This window comes from Solanum lycopersicum, chromosome 11 (assembly GCF_036512215.1).
Source record: "Solanum lycopersicum chromosome 11, SLM_r2.1".
Classification (NCBI taxonomy): Eukaryota; Viridiplantae; Streptophyta; class Magnoliopsida; order Solanales; family Solanaceae; genus Solanum; species Solanum lycopersicum.
The window spans coordinates 1134915-1152642 of NC_090810.1; the positions used below are offsets into that span (position 1 = coordinate 1134915).

Here is a 17728-nt window from a genome sequence, read left to right on the forward strand (position 1 = left end):
ATTATTTTTATATGATCATATATATAAAGTACTACTAGGTGTTCAATTATATTGGATGCATACAATTCTTAGTCATAATACAGAAACTTTTTAAAGACTATAACGTGCATAAAGTTCGAAATTCAATGGATTTTAATACTTTTTAAAGCTAAGAAAAACTTATCCTATTTTTCTATATATAAAAGATTATAATAATTATTATTGTTATTTTATTATCTAGATGGTAGTATTATGGGAAAAAATTCAATAAATATTGAATATTTTAAAAGCTAAGGAAAACTTATTTTGCTTTCCTTTTTCTTCTTCATATATATATATATATACACACACGACATTATTATTAAAAATGATAATATTATGCGAAAAATGAATCATGAGTTTAATTCAATCCTCAAAGCTATTCAATAAGCTAGGATTCATAATTCATGCATGACTAGACATTTTCTGTGACATCAAAAATGAGAATTGAAATAAGTTATGTTGATCTGATAATATAAATGTAGCTTAACCTTAAAAGCTGACTCAAAAAAGTTAAAATTAAAGAGATCACTCGTTATAAAAGAATTGACGTAGGATTCATTACATTACACATAATATATATTATACAAATGCATACAAGTTTAGTTTGAATGATTTTACTTCTCTTTTCTGCATGCTTGTTTTGTCCCATTTCAATTATTCGATTCTTCCATTAATTCTTATTTTTCAAAACATGATATGACATTTCCAAAGAAAAAAAAAACAATTGCAACTCTTTTAAAGACGAAATTTGATAATAATCATTATGAAATACAGAATAAATCTACATACATAAAATTTAGTGCGACTAGACTCTTCTTTAAATCCGCCCCTAATAATACATGAGAAATTTAGTGCATTCGACACACTTTTTACTTCATAAGCAAGTAAAAGTGAGTATAAATTTTTTTCAAAACAAAATTATATCAAATCACAAAAATATTATATTCAATATCTTCAAAATGTCGTAGCAAAACTATTGTCCACAATTTTTCTCACCTTTTAGAGGCCACCTAAAATTACTTATTTAATTATTTATTTTTGTCTAATTTGACCCTAATAATTTGTAGTTCCCATGAAAGTGGGAAGCACAAAGATACACCAAATAGAGATTATTAAATAATTAGCACAGCAAAGAACATTACATACCTTTTGGAGTTTATGACAATTATTGTCTTAATTACACACATCAATCAAGAAATTTTCATTTGTCTAGTGTCAATTAGAATAATTAGATCAAGATTTTTATGGAGATATGCCTTTTTACCAAATAAATTAGATCTAGATATGCCTTTAATTTCTTAATTATTGATACAATTATATAGCAACAACAAGTCATATTGCATGCTTAGATGGCAAAGGTTGTCTCCTAACTAACTTTAATCTTATCATTAGCTTTATGAAATTAAACATAATGATCCTTTTCTTCTCCTAAATCTTCAAAAACTATAAAATAAAATGAAATAATTTGTTTGGTATAAAGGCAATTCTTATAACTAGCTAGTTTAATCGTCACGAGTTTGAAGACTAGTTCACTTGATGAGTTTCACGTATTTTACAGTCGAATAAAAAGTTCAAATTCAAACCCTAACAAACAATAGCAGAATATTTCTTTTTCTTTTCCTCGCCCCTTCCTAGATATAATATTTTTTTTAAAAAATTATAATCAGTAAAGTACTTCATCATCATATAAGCTAAAAATATCTTTATTTTCTTTTGGATATTAATAATTAATAATCATGAATAAGTGAAAATAAATAGAAAAAGGTTTTTTTTAGTTACGATTGTTAGCAAATTTTAGTATTTTGCATAAGTTTGAGAGGACCACACACTTATAGGGACGTGTTAACAACTAAATAATTTTTTTTTCATGAATTGTAAAATGGTGACTATTAATATATACCAAAAGTATAACAAATATTTGACAATAAAAAATTAAAACAACCTTTTTGCAAAATCAAGAGGATTGAGTAGAGATTTGTTTATCATAACAACTATTGATTACTTATTAATATATTAATTTAACAACTATACTAAACAAGTGTTTCCAAATGTTGCTTTGGTGGCTACTTAATATATCTTCATTAAATTATATTAAAAGTGAATGAAATATATTAACATAAAACTTTATCTCTTAAAATAAGAAAGCATCCACGTACAATACTACTCACATATTTACTTTATTTTTTAACCATTTCATATTCCAATATTTACTAATTTAACTAATTCGATTCGCAATATCAAGTGGAGTTATTGAAAAAGTAAAATTTCTAACAAAAGAATGTCTAGTTTTGCAATTTTATTTCTTTTTTTATTGTTAAGATCGGGAATAAAATTATATCGATTTACAACAAATTATCTTATTAGTAAGTTATTTTTGAATTAGCTTGCTGCAAATCTAATCATAAATATGAGTTTATTGAGTTTATAAAGTTGATTCATCTTAATAGCAAATTTCAACTCATAAAGATAAGTCTAAAAATGCCCTAAGACAAATAAGGTATAATTACTCTAATAAAACTAATTAGAAGAATACTTATCTAAAATCTACAACATATTTTACTAACAAGCTTACTTTATAAGTTAGCAACTAAATAATTTTTTTGTTTTTTCAAGGTCTTATCAACTCGATAAACAAATATAAAATGGTGACTATAGTATGTGGAAATTATTATAAAGATTTGACGATGGAAAAATTAGGAAAAATCAATTTTCCATGACATAATATAATACAACATGGCCTAAGCTTTGTCGTTTGGTTATAGATTTCGAAAGCAATATTTATTTGATTATAAATTTATTTAATTTTTGAAAAAATTTAAAATTAAATTTGAAATTTAATTCAGACTTTTTTTGACCAAAAATATAACGTTGACCTATTTCAAAATTTTAAAAAACCTTGTCCTTGAGCTTATATATATATATATATATATATATAAAGAACTTTTGTAGTTACTATGTTAATTATAAGTAGTTTTAATTAGAATATCATATATAGTTTTAGAATAATATATTTTTCATTTTATAAAAAATAATTTTGTGTCAAATTTATCTGTATATATATTATATTGATGACAAAAATAAATGTTATCTACAAGTTATGTATAATTTGAAATTAGCAATATTTTATTTGGTACGATTGTATATTCTTTAACAATTTCTAGAGCTTATAAGAATTATTTGAATTAATATATTCATGTATAATAAAATAGTTTGTAAATGACATAAAATTATATGATAAACTCGACTGAAAAAAAGCTTTGAGACACAAAATTTGCTTTTATCAAACTCTTTTAAAATAGAGTCCGTACTAATTAAGATAATGTCGAATCCATATTTTTATCAAACACTCGTGTAATGCATAATCCTTGATTATATTAAATTAATTAATTATTTAATTAGTGAATTGTAACCAGACACATGCAGTCCTTTGCATACATTTATTCTTATATCATTTTAATTATTAATTAATAATTAATATAAGCATCATGTGCTTTACAGACTGTTCTTTATCGAATTTCTAAAATTTAGATACATACACTAATTTTTTGTAAATAAAATAATAAAAATGCTACTCTATACTAAGATTATCTTATTTTAAATAAATATAAAAAAAACATTTTATCGTATAAAAAGTTCTTTTTTCTTATTTATACATTTTTGTGCCGTAGATGTGTTCTTTTCTTCTTCTTATTTTTACTTTTTCGATGCATCGATGCCATGACCTCAGAGTCGGGGTGAATGATATTTATCATTCGAGCAATTTTTAGTGTCTGTAGAGAATCAATGATATTAAATATTAATAATTTCTATACTTCTGTAAATTAATTAAATGATATATGTTTTATTGATAAGTAAACTTATTAAATTAACATAAATATAAGGGGTCTATAAATATTTTTGGACGGCACCTAATAATTTTCACTTATCATCCATTTGTATATCTTTGCTTTCACAATTTTGTTTTATTAAATATAATTTTGCATCATTAGGGAATCATATTTTAGAGTGATACTCTCAACGAGATTTTTTTAATTAGTAGGGGGGTCAAATTAGAGACTTTTTTATTCATAATGAATCGAACTTGAGATTTTTCCATCTATCGAGGGTTGTTCTTGACATAGAAAATGTTAGGATAAAAGAAAATTTCATTTATAGATTTTTCCTTTTTTATTCTTCACTCAGTATTTAGAGATATGTATTGAAACTTCGATTGAATTTAAATCGTGTATAGCAAAATTATTCGAAGATGATATTCCTAATAAAAAACGTTTCATATCTAAATTTAAACTCGAAATAAATTGAACAATTCTACCATCGCAACATAATATATACTGAGGTCATAAATTAAAATTTCTGTGGCTTAAATGTTTTTCTTCCATTTGTTTGTAGCTCAATCATATGCGCCAATATAAACATTCCAATCGAAGAATCCAAAAGTTTTTTTTATTTTTATTTTAGAAATGGATCAATAATGGGACATCAATGAAAAAAGACACAAAATTAAAATTTAAAACTTATAAATTTGATATTTAATATATTTTAAATTATAAAATAAAAATTATTGAACTCATTGGAATACGTAAAAAATGATTGTTTTGAGTGGATGAGGAGTTGGCAAGACAAGAATTTTCATTGGCTCAAAGCAAGCAATGGAAAATTAATTGTAAAATTTAAACTTCAGTATTTGACAACTAAAATAGAAATAAAATTATTTTACATCCTAATCTTCACTGTTTTTAATAAATAAAATAAATTAACTTCTAAAAAAGTGCTTTATTTTTTAAGTTCCATAACCTAATATTCATATTGCTTTCAATTATATCACAATAAAAAAATACTTCTCATTTAATCATAATTTTTGTTATAATTTAGTCATTTGTTATATATTAATATTACATAAATTAGTTAGGTATTATTTCTATAGAGTTAGTTATTCAATCATGAAAATAAAGACTTATTTTATATAACTATTTATTTGGTATGATCTTATTTTCTCATTTTATCTTTACTTATATTTAATAATTATATTTTATTTTTACCTAATTTTTTCATAGTACTTTTATCTTATATGTCTTTTTTTTTTTTATATATATGTGGTATGATTTAAGTGATACGAGAATAGTAAAATTTATTCCCCACATTATATTCATTAAAACTAAACGATATATATTATAAATACATTATGAAATAAAACGTAATCATCGAAAGAGAAAAGAAGGAAAAAGAGGACAAGAAGAATCTTCTAATTATTCATTGTTACTGTAAAATGGGAATGCTTTGGTTCTTCCTATATATAAATTCTCCATTTGCAGTTTGTAAATTGAGTAACTGAGCCATCACTTTCTCTTTCTTTATAGACAACAGCTACACTATAGTAGAGTTTTCAGCTCACAAAAGAAAGAGAATTGTTTTTCATTTATTCCTCAGCGATTCAATACTACAGCCTGTATGTTACCTGTCCCTCTGCTACGCTACTAAATGTTTGTTCTCTTGGTTTTGCTGTTTAGTTTTGATTCTTGTTAGCCAAATTTGTCGTTTTTTCTGTAGTAATTGGTATTTGATATGGAAATTATGGGTTTTTTATGAGTTATCTGAAATGGGGTTTGCTTGAATTGTACAATTTGATGAAATTTGGATGGAAATGTGCTTTTTTTTATTGTTTATCTGAAATGGGTTTTGTTTAAAGTAGCTAAATTTTACGAGGAATTTGAGTTTTCTGAAATGGGATTTGTTTAAACTGTAAAATTTGAGCTAAAGTTTATAACTTTTTAGTGTTATAATTCTTTTGGGGAAATGGTGTTCGTTTGTGTGGATTGTGGGTTTGAGTTAGTCTCTCCGAGCTAAATTTCACTGAATATGTTATTGTTATCGTCGATTTTGAGTTATCTAAAATGGTTTTTTTCTTCTTCACAGTTTACAGCTGAAAGCTGATTCTTGAAATTTGCGTAGAAGGAGGCAAACAACTATTTATATTCTCTGCAAGCGCCGCTCGTGGCCATTAAAGATTAGACAGCTATAATTGTGAGATTTGGTGTTTTGTGATTGGTGAAAAAAGATTATATTAAGCATTTTCACCTTTCCTTGATCCGCCATTTTCTCATTTGTGTGCATTGGTTTTAACCATTGGAGCAAAACTGTACTTGGGTTCAATACAGAGAACTTTGAAGGAGAAAAGACTTGTTATTGAGTTTGTTACTTATATTATATGGTTTAATAGTTGACCATTTTGAAAGGTGGCATAGTATCCATAATCATCGGCAGGACGGTGAAACTTGTTGGGATTATTCTGTTGTCTTGGAGGAACTTAAGGTACAAAAAACAAATCTTTTGTTTGATTCTTTTTCAATTGTTTAGTGAGTTTGCTGTATGATTAAGGAAACTTCATGTTTGACAAAACTAGTGTAGGGTTGGTGACTGATACTTTGTATGAAGACATGGTGTGTTAGTTTTTTAACTTACTTTATTAGTGGAATTTGCATTGTTAGGATTGATTGTGGTTTTTTTAATTGTTTATAGGGAGTGAAACTCGGTCCTAAAACTCGGGAATTGGCGTGTGGTATTTAAAGAGTCATGGGTGGTTGTTTATATATGTGGTGAGAGGGTTACTGAGGATTTTGATGTGTAGTTGTGATGATGAAAACAATGCAAGTAGAAGAAGTTTTCTTTGATTCTGCTGATTCTTTGGTGTTGGAGGAAGAGGAACTAGGTTGTGGGAAAAAGAATTTGGGGTATGACGTATGGTTGATGGAGCCAGAAAGTGTGACGAGTCGACGAGGGAAGTTTTTGAATGAAATGGGATTTGTTGGACTTGACTGCCTACCTAGTGCAGCCAGTGATGAATTTGATTCAATGGGGTTGAACAGGATTGTGGAGAGTAGTGAAGCAGTTTGTAGTTCTGCTTCAGAGGAAGAGTTTATGTGTAATGAAAGGGAATCTAGTGGTAATGCGAATTCATTGACCGATGAACCAGATCAGACTTGGTTTGATGATGATTGCACTTCTTCGCGTTCTACAGATGAACAACATACTTGTTTTGATGCTACTTCCGATCACGCACACGGTAAGGATAGTAACTTGAAAAACAAGAAAATGAAGAAGTGGTGGAAACAATTTAGCCTAAAGATGAGTAAAAGTCAAATTACTGATGCATTTAAGACTTCTAATGAGATATTCACTGAAAAGCAGAAAGTAACTCCAAAGAAAGTGCACCTGAACAAGAAGAAAATTAATGAGTTTAGTGCGATTTACTGTGGACAAGAAATCAGTGCTCACAGTGGCCTTATTTGGACAATGAAGTTTAGCCCTGATGGGAAATATTTGGCTAGTGCTGGTGAAGATGGGGTTGTTCGGATTTGGCTAGTCACAGTTGATTCATCAAGTGAATCACCTAACTTCAGTTTAAGCAGTCACAGTGTCAAAGGCAAGCACGGACATAAAAAGAACAAGTCTTGTTATACCCCTGTTATTGTTCCTAAGAATACATTCAAAATCGATGAGTCGCCGCTGCATGAATTTCATGGCCATACTGCTGGCATATTGGACCTTGCTTGGTCCTCATCTAACGTGAGTCAACTTTTTAACTACCTTTTGCATCACTTATTTACTCGCCATGTATCCAACTCAAATCGTGCTTATGACTAACTTGCTTTGGAACTGAATCGATCCTTTAATGCAGTGTGTTCTATCGTCATCCAAAGATAAAACTGTTCGTCTATGGAAAGTTGGTTTGGATGGATGTCAAGGAGTTTTTCATCACAAAAATTATGGTACATATCTGAAAATTTTATTTTGTTCAACTGATTGATAGATGTTTTGCTATTTCACTATTTTATTGATAGTTAAGAAGTTTAATTTGAGTTTCATTTGAATTTGATCAGTGACATGCATCCAGTTCAATCCTGTTGATGAGAACATCTTCATCAGTGGCTCCATAGATGGAAAAGTTCGTATTTGGGGAGTTCCAGGAAAACGAGTTCTGGAATGGGCCGATGCTCATGATATTGTAACTGCGGTAGCTTATCAGCCAAATGGCCAAGTATGTGTTAATTTTGTTTGATTTCAAAATGACTAATGATGCTACTATCTCGACTCAAGAAACTGACTGATGTGTATATCTTTGGATGAAACAGGGCTTTATAGTTGGTTGTATATCTGGTACTTGCCGCTTCTATGAATTAAACGGTGAGTAGTTCTTTGCACTTAATAAATTCAGTTCTTTCGTTATGGTACTTGATCGTGAGAAAGTTAGTTAATCTTTGTTTTTCTTATCATGCAGAAAGCGTACTTTCCTTGAACACACAAGTACATCTTCATAGAAGGAAGAAATCTTCTGGTAGCAGAATCACCGGCATTCAGGTTTTTACTCTCGAAACTCTTGACTTAACATATGCTTGCACATTACTGTAAGCAGTCTTTTTGACACAAGGATATCTCTTGCAGTTTTTCGAAAATGACTCCCGAAGAGTTATGATAACATCAGAGGATTCCAAAATCCATATTCTTGATGGGGTCGAGATTGTGCATAAATATAAAGGTATAGGATTGTTTTGATTCGTAAATCCTTAAAAAAGGCCTGTGAATGATCATACATATCATTTTAGAAGAGTCTCACTCCTAGTGCTAATTAGCTCTTATCTTGGATATAACAGGTCTATCGAAATCAGGAAGCCATACATCTGCTACATTTAGCTCAACTGGAAAACACATAGTATCAGTCGGGGAAGACTCACGTGTCTATCTCTGGGACAATGCTGATATAAACATCCAAGCATCCAAACAAACAAAATCCATACGATCCTGTGAGCATTTCCTCTCGGAAGGCATTTCTGTTGCAATACCGTGGTCAGGGCAGGCAACAACAGTAGGGGATTCAGAAAATTCTATCAGTTCCAACTTTGATCCACTAAGGAGGGGTGAACATCAAGAGGTTTCTTCTAAGACTCGAGATTCAAGACGATTTTCTGTAGGAAACTGGTTTTCTATGGACGTGTCATTTAGGGGCTCCGTAACATGGCCAGAAGAAATGCTTCTTCCAGACGATCCACCCATCGCTGAAAATGATGAACACCTTTGCACTTCCAATGATGATCATCTTCATCAACATAACAAGAACCTGAACTACAGAGCGTTGTCCCCGGCATGGGGCCTTGTCATTGTGACAGCTGGTTGGGATGGTAAGATTCGGACATTCCACAACTATGGATTGCCTGTCCGGGTTTAAGAGATTCAAGCATTTTTCCACAGCTCGGACATGTTTGAATTCTTCTAAAAATGTTGCAACATCTGTGTCGGATCTTTGAGAAATGTAGAGTATTGGGAGGATCTGACACGGGTGTGGCTGCACCTTTTGGATGACTCAGAAGAGCTCATCTGCAGATAGAAACCGCCATAGAAATGAACTCGATGAATCTTTACAAGACTAATTTTTGTTTCCTTGTGAAGTTGTATAGTTAATTGTTTCATCCTCTTCTGTTCTTTAAGCTAGAACATGGTACTCAGATTAATTTTTTTGACTGATCATATTGTAATTTGTGAATATTCAACAGTGTAAAGATAGAATATTTTTTTAATGAAAATGATTCAGAAAGGACTTCATATACTTTGTTAAATTCTTCTCAACTCAATAAAATCAAGTGAAATCACACAAAGTGGAGTCTCGGAAATGTAGAGTATATGTTGATCTTACTACTACCTCATTGATTAGAGAGACTATTTCCGAAAAACTCGATTAAACATGTGACACTAAATTGGAAATTTTTATGGAGAAACTATCTAATTCCACAAACATTTCTATCATATTTATTAATTCTCTCTATAATAAAATATAATTACATATTATCTCACTTTTTTGTAATTTCATATCACATTTCAAGTTAGATACATGCTACTCACAATATTACGATACGAAAATATATGTGTTTAAGTTATGACCGGCAAGAACTTTTTTTGGATAATTACGTAATTTTTTCTATTTATTAACTCAACCTATTTCACCCGTTCAAATTCAGTCTAACCCTCTCACAATATATTACAATGTATTATATTTGGGCTTTTAACAATCCACGAAAATTGCCACAATTTTGAGCTTAATTTATGGATAATCAATTGTACATGGGCTTAATTTTGGGCCATAATTCCCTTCACTATGCTTTTCCTTCTTAATTCAAAACACACTTCGCCCTCACCACAATTATAGAAGAAATTTTAAAAAAGTAGGTGATTTTTATTTTAATCTTAATGGACAGAGTTACATGATACCTGTTGCTGGTAGGAGGTGACTGATAATCCGTAAAATTATTTGAGGTGCACAAAATTTAATCCGAATACCAAAAAATTAGAGTATGAAATAAGAGAAGTTGAAGTTGAGTGATAAATACTCTTTCGTTCTTAACCTAGTGGTATCGAATTCGAGTTCCCTTGAATACAGAATTGCCTTTGTTAGGAAACATTATACCTTCAACGTGAAATATTCCAACGCAAATTCAAATTTAAATCAAGCTTCACTGTGAAAGCTAAAAGGGGAAGGAGAAGAAAAGGTCAAAGAAGGATGAAAGTCAAAGATGTGTTGTTTAAACAAAGCGTGTTTTCCATGTGTTTAACATACTTTGACTATTCCATGGAGTCCTAATTTTTCATAAATACCATTATGATATTGAGTAGCTTTAGAGCATGTTTGGCTCAGCTTAAAAGCTGATCAAACTGACTTAAAAGTTAATTTTTGACTTATTTAGCTGTTTGACAATATTCAAAATAACTTATTTTAAGTTTAAAAAAACTTATTTTAAGCTAAAAGTTAAAAGCTGGGATAGGGGTATTTTTTTTTTTAGCTTATAAGCTATTTTAAGTTGACCATATTTTTACCTTTTTGCCCTTAATATTTTTATACAATCTCCAAATTACCCACATAATTCTAACATCCCTTTCTTCCATTTTTCCCTTTTCACGTTTGGCATAGCTGCTAAACTTCTTCCTGTTCTTCCAATTTGAAGTGAAGATAAACCTTGAAGTAAGTTTTTTTGATTAATTTTTTATTAGCTTTCTTCCTTTTCTCTCGATTGATGCCGATAATATGTGGATGATAGACAATTACTATTACTAATGAATGAAAATAAAATAAATCTTAAATCTTTCAAGTGATCTATTCAAATTATATATTATTAAAATGTAAAATAAATTGCACATATAACTTAAATAAAAATTTATATTCCTCTTATAAATAATTTGTGATAATAAAGAAATATGTGAATGATAGACAATTATTATTACCTATGGATGAAACTAAGATAAATCTTAAATCGTTCTTTGATCTATTCAAATTATATATCTTTAAAATCTATAATAAGTTTATATTCCTCTTATAAATAATTTGTGATGAGAAAGAAATATGTGAATGATAGCAAAATATAATTATTTATGGCTGTAAAATATAAATTAATTAACTTTTATCATGTAAACAACTTTTAAGGGTATTTAAGACATTTTGATTTAAAAAGCTGTTTATCAGCACTTATTTGCCAAACACATCAATAACTTTTTTTTTTAACTTCAGCACTTTTATCCAAACACATAACTGTTTATTTTAAAAATAAGTTTCAGCACTTTTAAAAGTACTTTTTTAAAACTATTTTTGTCAAACTCATCCAAACGGGGCCTTAATACGTTTTGTTTCGAGTGATGTATTCGATTCTCTAGTATCAGAATAAATTTTGATGGGTACGTGAAACTTTGAAAATATTTATGAGTTGTTATACTAATTTATGTCTTTGAAATGATGAGCTCAATTAGAATCTATGCATGATTTACCCCATATTTATTTCAATAAATGTTTGTTTTGTCATAAATAACTAATAATTAAGAGTTTGAACTATAAAGTGTTTGATGTTCTTCTCGTTAAATAAATGACTTTTATTGTTATTATTATGTTTTGATGATGACCATGTTTGAATTGTAAAGGTTCATTTTTTATTTTGTTTTTGTGTTGTTGATCTTTCTTAAGTGAGTTTTAAACAATTTCAATCATATTCTTTATGTTTTGCCTTCATAAATTTGTCTATGATACTTTAGATATAAACTTTAACTCGATAAAATTTAAGTCATTATAAAAAATTTAATACTAACTAATAACTATGTCTTAATGTCAAACAAGCGAAATCAATTATACTATTTAATTATTCTCACCTCCCAACAATGTTATATAAAATAAAAATAAAAAATGTACTAGAATAGTGACTCTTAGGGGTCGGGGTCGTTTGACGTGAGAAATAAAAAAATAACTAAAAACAGAATTAGAGAATAGTGATGGAATAAAATTTTTGTATTTGTTTGATTGTTATGAATAGGTTTAATTTATCATACCGTTTCTATCATAGTGATACAATAAGTTATAACAAATAAATAATGCGATAAATTATTACAAGATAATTAATCTTGAATAACTTGTTACGAACCAATAGAATATTTGCGAAACCAACTAAGCTCCCAATTGGAAAGCTACAATGTGAACATAAAAGAAAATTTTCAACTATGATACAATTGTCATTGAATCCCCACTAAAATTGTGGAAAAATTTACATTATTGTACAAACAACAATGTTTTTATGAGCAAATAAAATAAAAAAAAGTTAAACCTCATCATATTCTAAAAACTTACATTAATTTTACTTGAACCTCCAAAATAAAAATAATTTTTTTTTTGATAAAGTAAAATAAAAAAAATTAAATTAACTACCTAAAAGTCAAAGAATGGATGGAATAGATCAGAAGCTGACGGAGACGGCGAAATCAACGGAGCTGAAAACAACGTTGACGGACTTGGACTTAACATAATCATAAACGGATCCGTCGGAAACGGAGAAAATAATCCCGGCGGCGATACTGGCGGTAAAGTCGCCGGCGCCGGCGATAAAATCCCCGGGATCTGACACATTTCTACGCTTGAATTTCCGAGTATATCCAAAATATCCATCGAATCAAATGTTTCCATACCAACAGCAGCAGCAGCAGGCGGAGGAACTGTAGTAGATGGACTACTAGCTTTTTCCATAGATGCCAATTTCGCCGCCGGCGATAAGTTCCCATCAGCAGAACCCGAACCCGACCCAGATGTCGATGTTTCCATCGAGGAAGTAGTAGATCCAGTAAGTCTTTGTACAACACTCATAAAGTCACTAACCGTCGTGTGATACACTTTCGGCGAAACAGCGTAGATAATCACCGTTTGGGGGTTTTGGGTCGTTGCCGCCGGGGCTACCGCGGCGGTATGTGGTGGAGGATGCGGCGGAGGAGCGACCGGAGGTTTTTTGATCTTGTAGGAATCTTTGTTGACTTTAAGAGGAGCTGGACGAGGACCTTGTAGTTCTCTCCGGGTCGGAGATGGTCTTCCGTCGGAAACGCCGGCGAAAAAGTCCGGTGGTGGAAAATCCATTTGGGCAAAAATTATTATTTGTGGATATTTGTAGAAATGATATACGAGTGGTAATAGGAAATAATAGCCTATGAAATGGGGAAAAAATGGAACATGAATGGAAATAGCAAACCAAAATCTTTTTTTTGACTATTATATTTCTTTTTAACATGTTCTAAACTATTTATATTTAAAATATAAAATTAGTACTACTAAATATCATTTTATTAAAAAATAAGAAAAAAAATTAGTGGTCACCAACTTGGCATAAGTTAATCACTATTCTTAATTTGACATGTGATAGTTAATTACCTTGTATGGAGCAAGTGCTAAAAGAATATCTAAAATAGTGAAACTAATTTTATAATAAATGGAGTGGTAGTATATATAATTATAATAATAGAATAATTATATATTAGTGAAATTTTGAAATGATATAATGTAGACAAATGTTATTATTATCTTGTCGAGTGGAGAGATTATTTATGATAGACTTAAAAGAAAAAAATGTAATCAAAGTATGATAATTAGGAGCATACCACATGTATGCTAGCTAATATTCCGATGCTCGACTACCTAGCTATTATTCTTCAATGTCTATCCTCAACCTTATCAACCCTTCATATTTAGGATCATGTCCTCAATTAATTGAAGATGTATTATGTTTTGTAATATCACATTCATCTAGTTCTTCTTAGACCTACCTCTTCTTCTTTTAAAATCTACTATACTCAACCTTTTAGATCTCTTACTATTGCATCTAAGATTTTTTTATCACAACTCCGAACCATGGTCTTAGCCTTATTTTTCTCACATTATCAACTACGGAGGTCACTTTAGCCTTGTCCCGTATTACCTCGTTAATAATCTTATCTCTCCCTCACATATCTAATTGATAACCTCTACTGTCTTCATTTTCTATATGTGTTCATTTTTCACGGGCTAGGATTTTGTATATTCAACAATACTACCATTTTGTAGAATTCACTCTTAGCCTTGGTGACACATTCATATCACGCGATACCTCGAACGTGAACTTCCATTTCATCTACTGTGGTCTAATATGATGTGCGACATCATCATGAATCTCCTCATTTTCTTTAATTATATATCCAAAATACTTGAAACTTGTTATTGATCTTTAATCTTCACTTTCACCTTTGCTTTGTATGTCACGATACCGAACTTGCACCCAAAGTACTCTATTTAGTCTTGCTTAAATTGAAAAGTTTACATTTGAGGATTTGTCTCCTATCTTTCATTATATCGTTAATGCTACAACACTGTCATATTGATCAATATTATGTCATATATGAGTAACATACATCATACACCTCTACTTGAATATAGAACGTTAATTTTTCTATCACTATAGCAAATAAAAGTTGGCAAGGGTAATCTCTATTGTCACCCCATCATAAATAGAAAGAATACTCAATCATTCCTCACTTTTCTAAATCGATATTTGACTCTACCATACATTTTCTTGATCACCCAAACTATATCTACGCCCTCTTAATTCCAAACATCTCTATAGAACCTTCCTAAGAACTTAATCATATGCTTTTTGGTGATATATAAACACTAATTTACAAATGCAATAATTTCCTTATTTTTCAATTTCTGAATTTCAATATTCATATATAAATTTCAAATATATTTTGGCAAGTCAAAATTAAGAAACACTTATTTGATTTTTGGACTAGGTAAAACAGACTTCAGATTTCAGAAGCAATTATCAAGATTTTGGCAACTTCAGACACATATATTAAAAATTATTTCAAGATACTGAACTTAATTACAAAGATTTTATAAATTAAATATAGTTTAAATGATAAGTCCCAAAATTAGTTGTTTGTTCACTTCACCACAAAAAGGTTCACCAATTGATATAATAAAAATAAAAAAGAAGGCTCATTTGGCCATATATAATTGTACATTTAATACGTAATTGTCTTACTTTTTGTAAATGATGCATAAATTTTTTAATTTGAAAGTAAAATTGTTTGATAATGTTTCATAATCATAATTTTACAATATTGTATAATTTGTTTCCTTTGTTAATGATTTAGATAAAGTTATTTCAGATTGTATGATTATTATAAACAAAAAAAAAAGGTAAAGTAAAAGATAACCAATTAGTTGAAAAACGTGTATTAAATAACCGGTTAATATTTTGTTTAATGTAGTACTACTATGATTAGTCTAAAACTTTAGACTTGCTAAATGCTAATCATTCAACTTAATGCAGCCCTATTAATTATCATCTAATTTATACTCTGTCTTCTCTCGCACGTCTCTCTCCTTCCTCTTCAAATTTCGATTGCTATATATATATATGTTCCCTCTCCCAACTCGCTCGTCTATCTTCACTTTCTAACAAATAATCACGAATTATAATTAGCAAATTATAGTTATAAAATCTAATTAAGTTATTTTTAGTAGCTATTTGTGAAATTTTCTCTATAATATTTTTTGACATTTTATTTAATTTTTGATATCTTGACTACTCAGGAGTTTGATAGAAAAGTAATAGAACATTGTTTATCTCGTTGGAGAATTGAGACATATTATATATAAGGTGTAAAGAAAAGGTGCTCTCAACTTGCTTGGACAAAGACAAAACAATATTGCTCTTCTTAAACGTGTGTACGTAGCTTAATCTACTATATGTTTGTATTTGATGTGGAGAAAAATATTTTTTCGCTAAAAAATAAAGTATATGTTTAAAATATATCGATAATAAAATCATATTATGTTGATTTCGTGATTCAATACATAAAGGGAACGTACACAAAGTTCTTGTGCTATCATCATTATTTCACGAATATAACGTTACTATAACAAAAACAATTTTTAGTGACAATAAATTGAACACATTAATAAAGAGTGCTAAATTCTTTACTGGTATTAGTCAAGTGACATTAGATCCAATACAACGAGTGTTAATTGCTGCTAAAAGTACATATTTTATCGATAATTGAGCTATTATTTTAATTAATTATCGCTAAAAATCATTTTTGACGTAGTGTGTTAAAGAATTTGACATGACCCCTACTTTATTTTATAAATGCGAACAAAAAGTTATAAAGCAGGAAGAATTAGTGTTACCTAAGCACATTTTGTTAATTATGTTAGCTAAGAACCTTAACAATGTATGTACTAAGCACAATGAAAATCATTAGTAGTTTAATATTCCAAGCATTTGCATTTGGTCTATTTTATGTCAAGTTTAATAAACTACATGCCTTAATTATTAGCCTAAATATACTTAAAATTGAATGTTCTTTGGATAGTATTTTTACACTAAATCTAAAGTATTGCATGGTAAATTTTACTAACATTTAAAATAATCTAATAATGCATGCCTATATAAGACATATAGTGAGTTAGAAAATCTAAAGTATTTAGTCAATATTATCATACAAATCAATTAAATATAAAAGTTCAAATGCTGACCTATAATAAAGAAAATAAAATTAGAAAATACAACAGGATATAAACGTGAACAAGTTTAGATATTTGAAAAGTAAAATTTAGATATGCCATTGTTTTTTTCTTATTTACCAAATTTGCACCTATTTGCAACTCATTTTTTCTAGCAACTTGCACAAATATATGTTTCTAGAGATTTTGCGGAAAAGGATGCGTTGCGTAGGTGAACAAATTTATAGGTCGATGAATTACAGAATTTGAAATCAAACTCTCTCTACCTTAGACGAATAAAGTTTGACACTAAGAGCCTCTTTGGCTCAGCTTAAAAGCTGGTCAAACTGACTTAAAAGCTAGTTTTTGACTTATTTAACTGTTTGGCAATACGTAAAATAGCTTATTTTAAGTTAAAAAAAACTTATTTTAAGCCAAAAGTTAAAAGCTGGGGTAGGGGTGCTTTTTTTTTAGCTTATAAGCTGTTTTAAGTTGACCACATTTTTATGTTTTTTCCCTTAATATTTTTATATAATCTTCAAATTACCCATATAACCATAACATCTCTTTCTTCTATTTTTCCCTTTTCACGTTTGACATAACAACTTCAGCACTTTTATCCAAACGCATAACTGCTTATTTTAAAAACAAGTTTCACCACTTTCAAAAGTACTTTTTTAAAGCTGCTTTTATTAAGCCCATCCAAACGACCCTAATACACCATGCTTATAATAGTTTCTCACTTCATCAATGAAAGATTTGGAGTGTGCAAGATTTTCATTTGATTCTATGTAAAATTAAATCAATTAAGAATCTTAAAATTTATTGCTAAACATAGATGAAATGAAAAACACTAATCAAATTTCTTTTTGCACTAAA

General features: G+C 29.2%; 2 protein-coding genes across 2 annotated transcripts; one reads left to right on the plus strand and one right to left on the minus strand.

Annotated features, from left to right (window-relative positions):
- Positions 1 to 5224: 5224 nt before the first annotated feature.
- On the plus strand, positions 5225 to 9629 carry LOC101263074 (uncharacterized WD repeat-containing protein C18H10.05). Its single transcript, XM_010314167.4, has 9 exons — positions 5225 to 5467; positions 5935 to 6330; positions 6538 to 7584; positions 7697 to 7787; positions 7899 to 8056; positions 8151 to 8202; positions 8297 to 8376; positions 8461 to 8554; positions 8670 to 9629. Exons 3-9 carry the CDS (start codon positions 6652 to 6654, stop codon positions 9239 to 9241), a joined length of 1980 nt encoding a protein of 659 aa, XP_010312469.1. The 5' UTR covers positions 5225 to 5467; positions 5935 to 6330; positions 6538 to 6651; the 3' UTR covers positions 9242 to 9629.
- A 2905-nt stretch (positions 9630 to 12534) lies between these two features.
- Positions 12535 to 13801, minus strand: LOC101244245 (protein MKS1). Its single transcript, XM_004249842.5, has one exon. It carries the CDS (start codon positions 13442 to 13444, stop codon positions 12749 to 12751), a length of 696 nt encoding a protein of 231 aa, XP_004249890.1. The 5' UTR covers positions 13445 to 13801; the 3' UTR covers positions 12535 to 12748.
- Positions 13802 to 17728: the final 3927 nt, after the last annotated feature.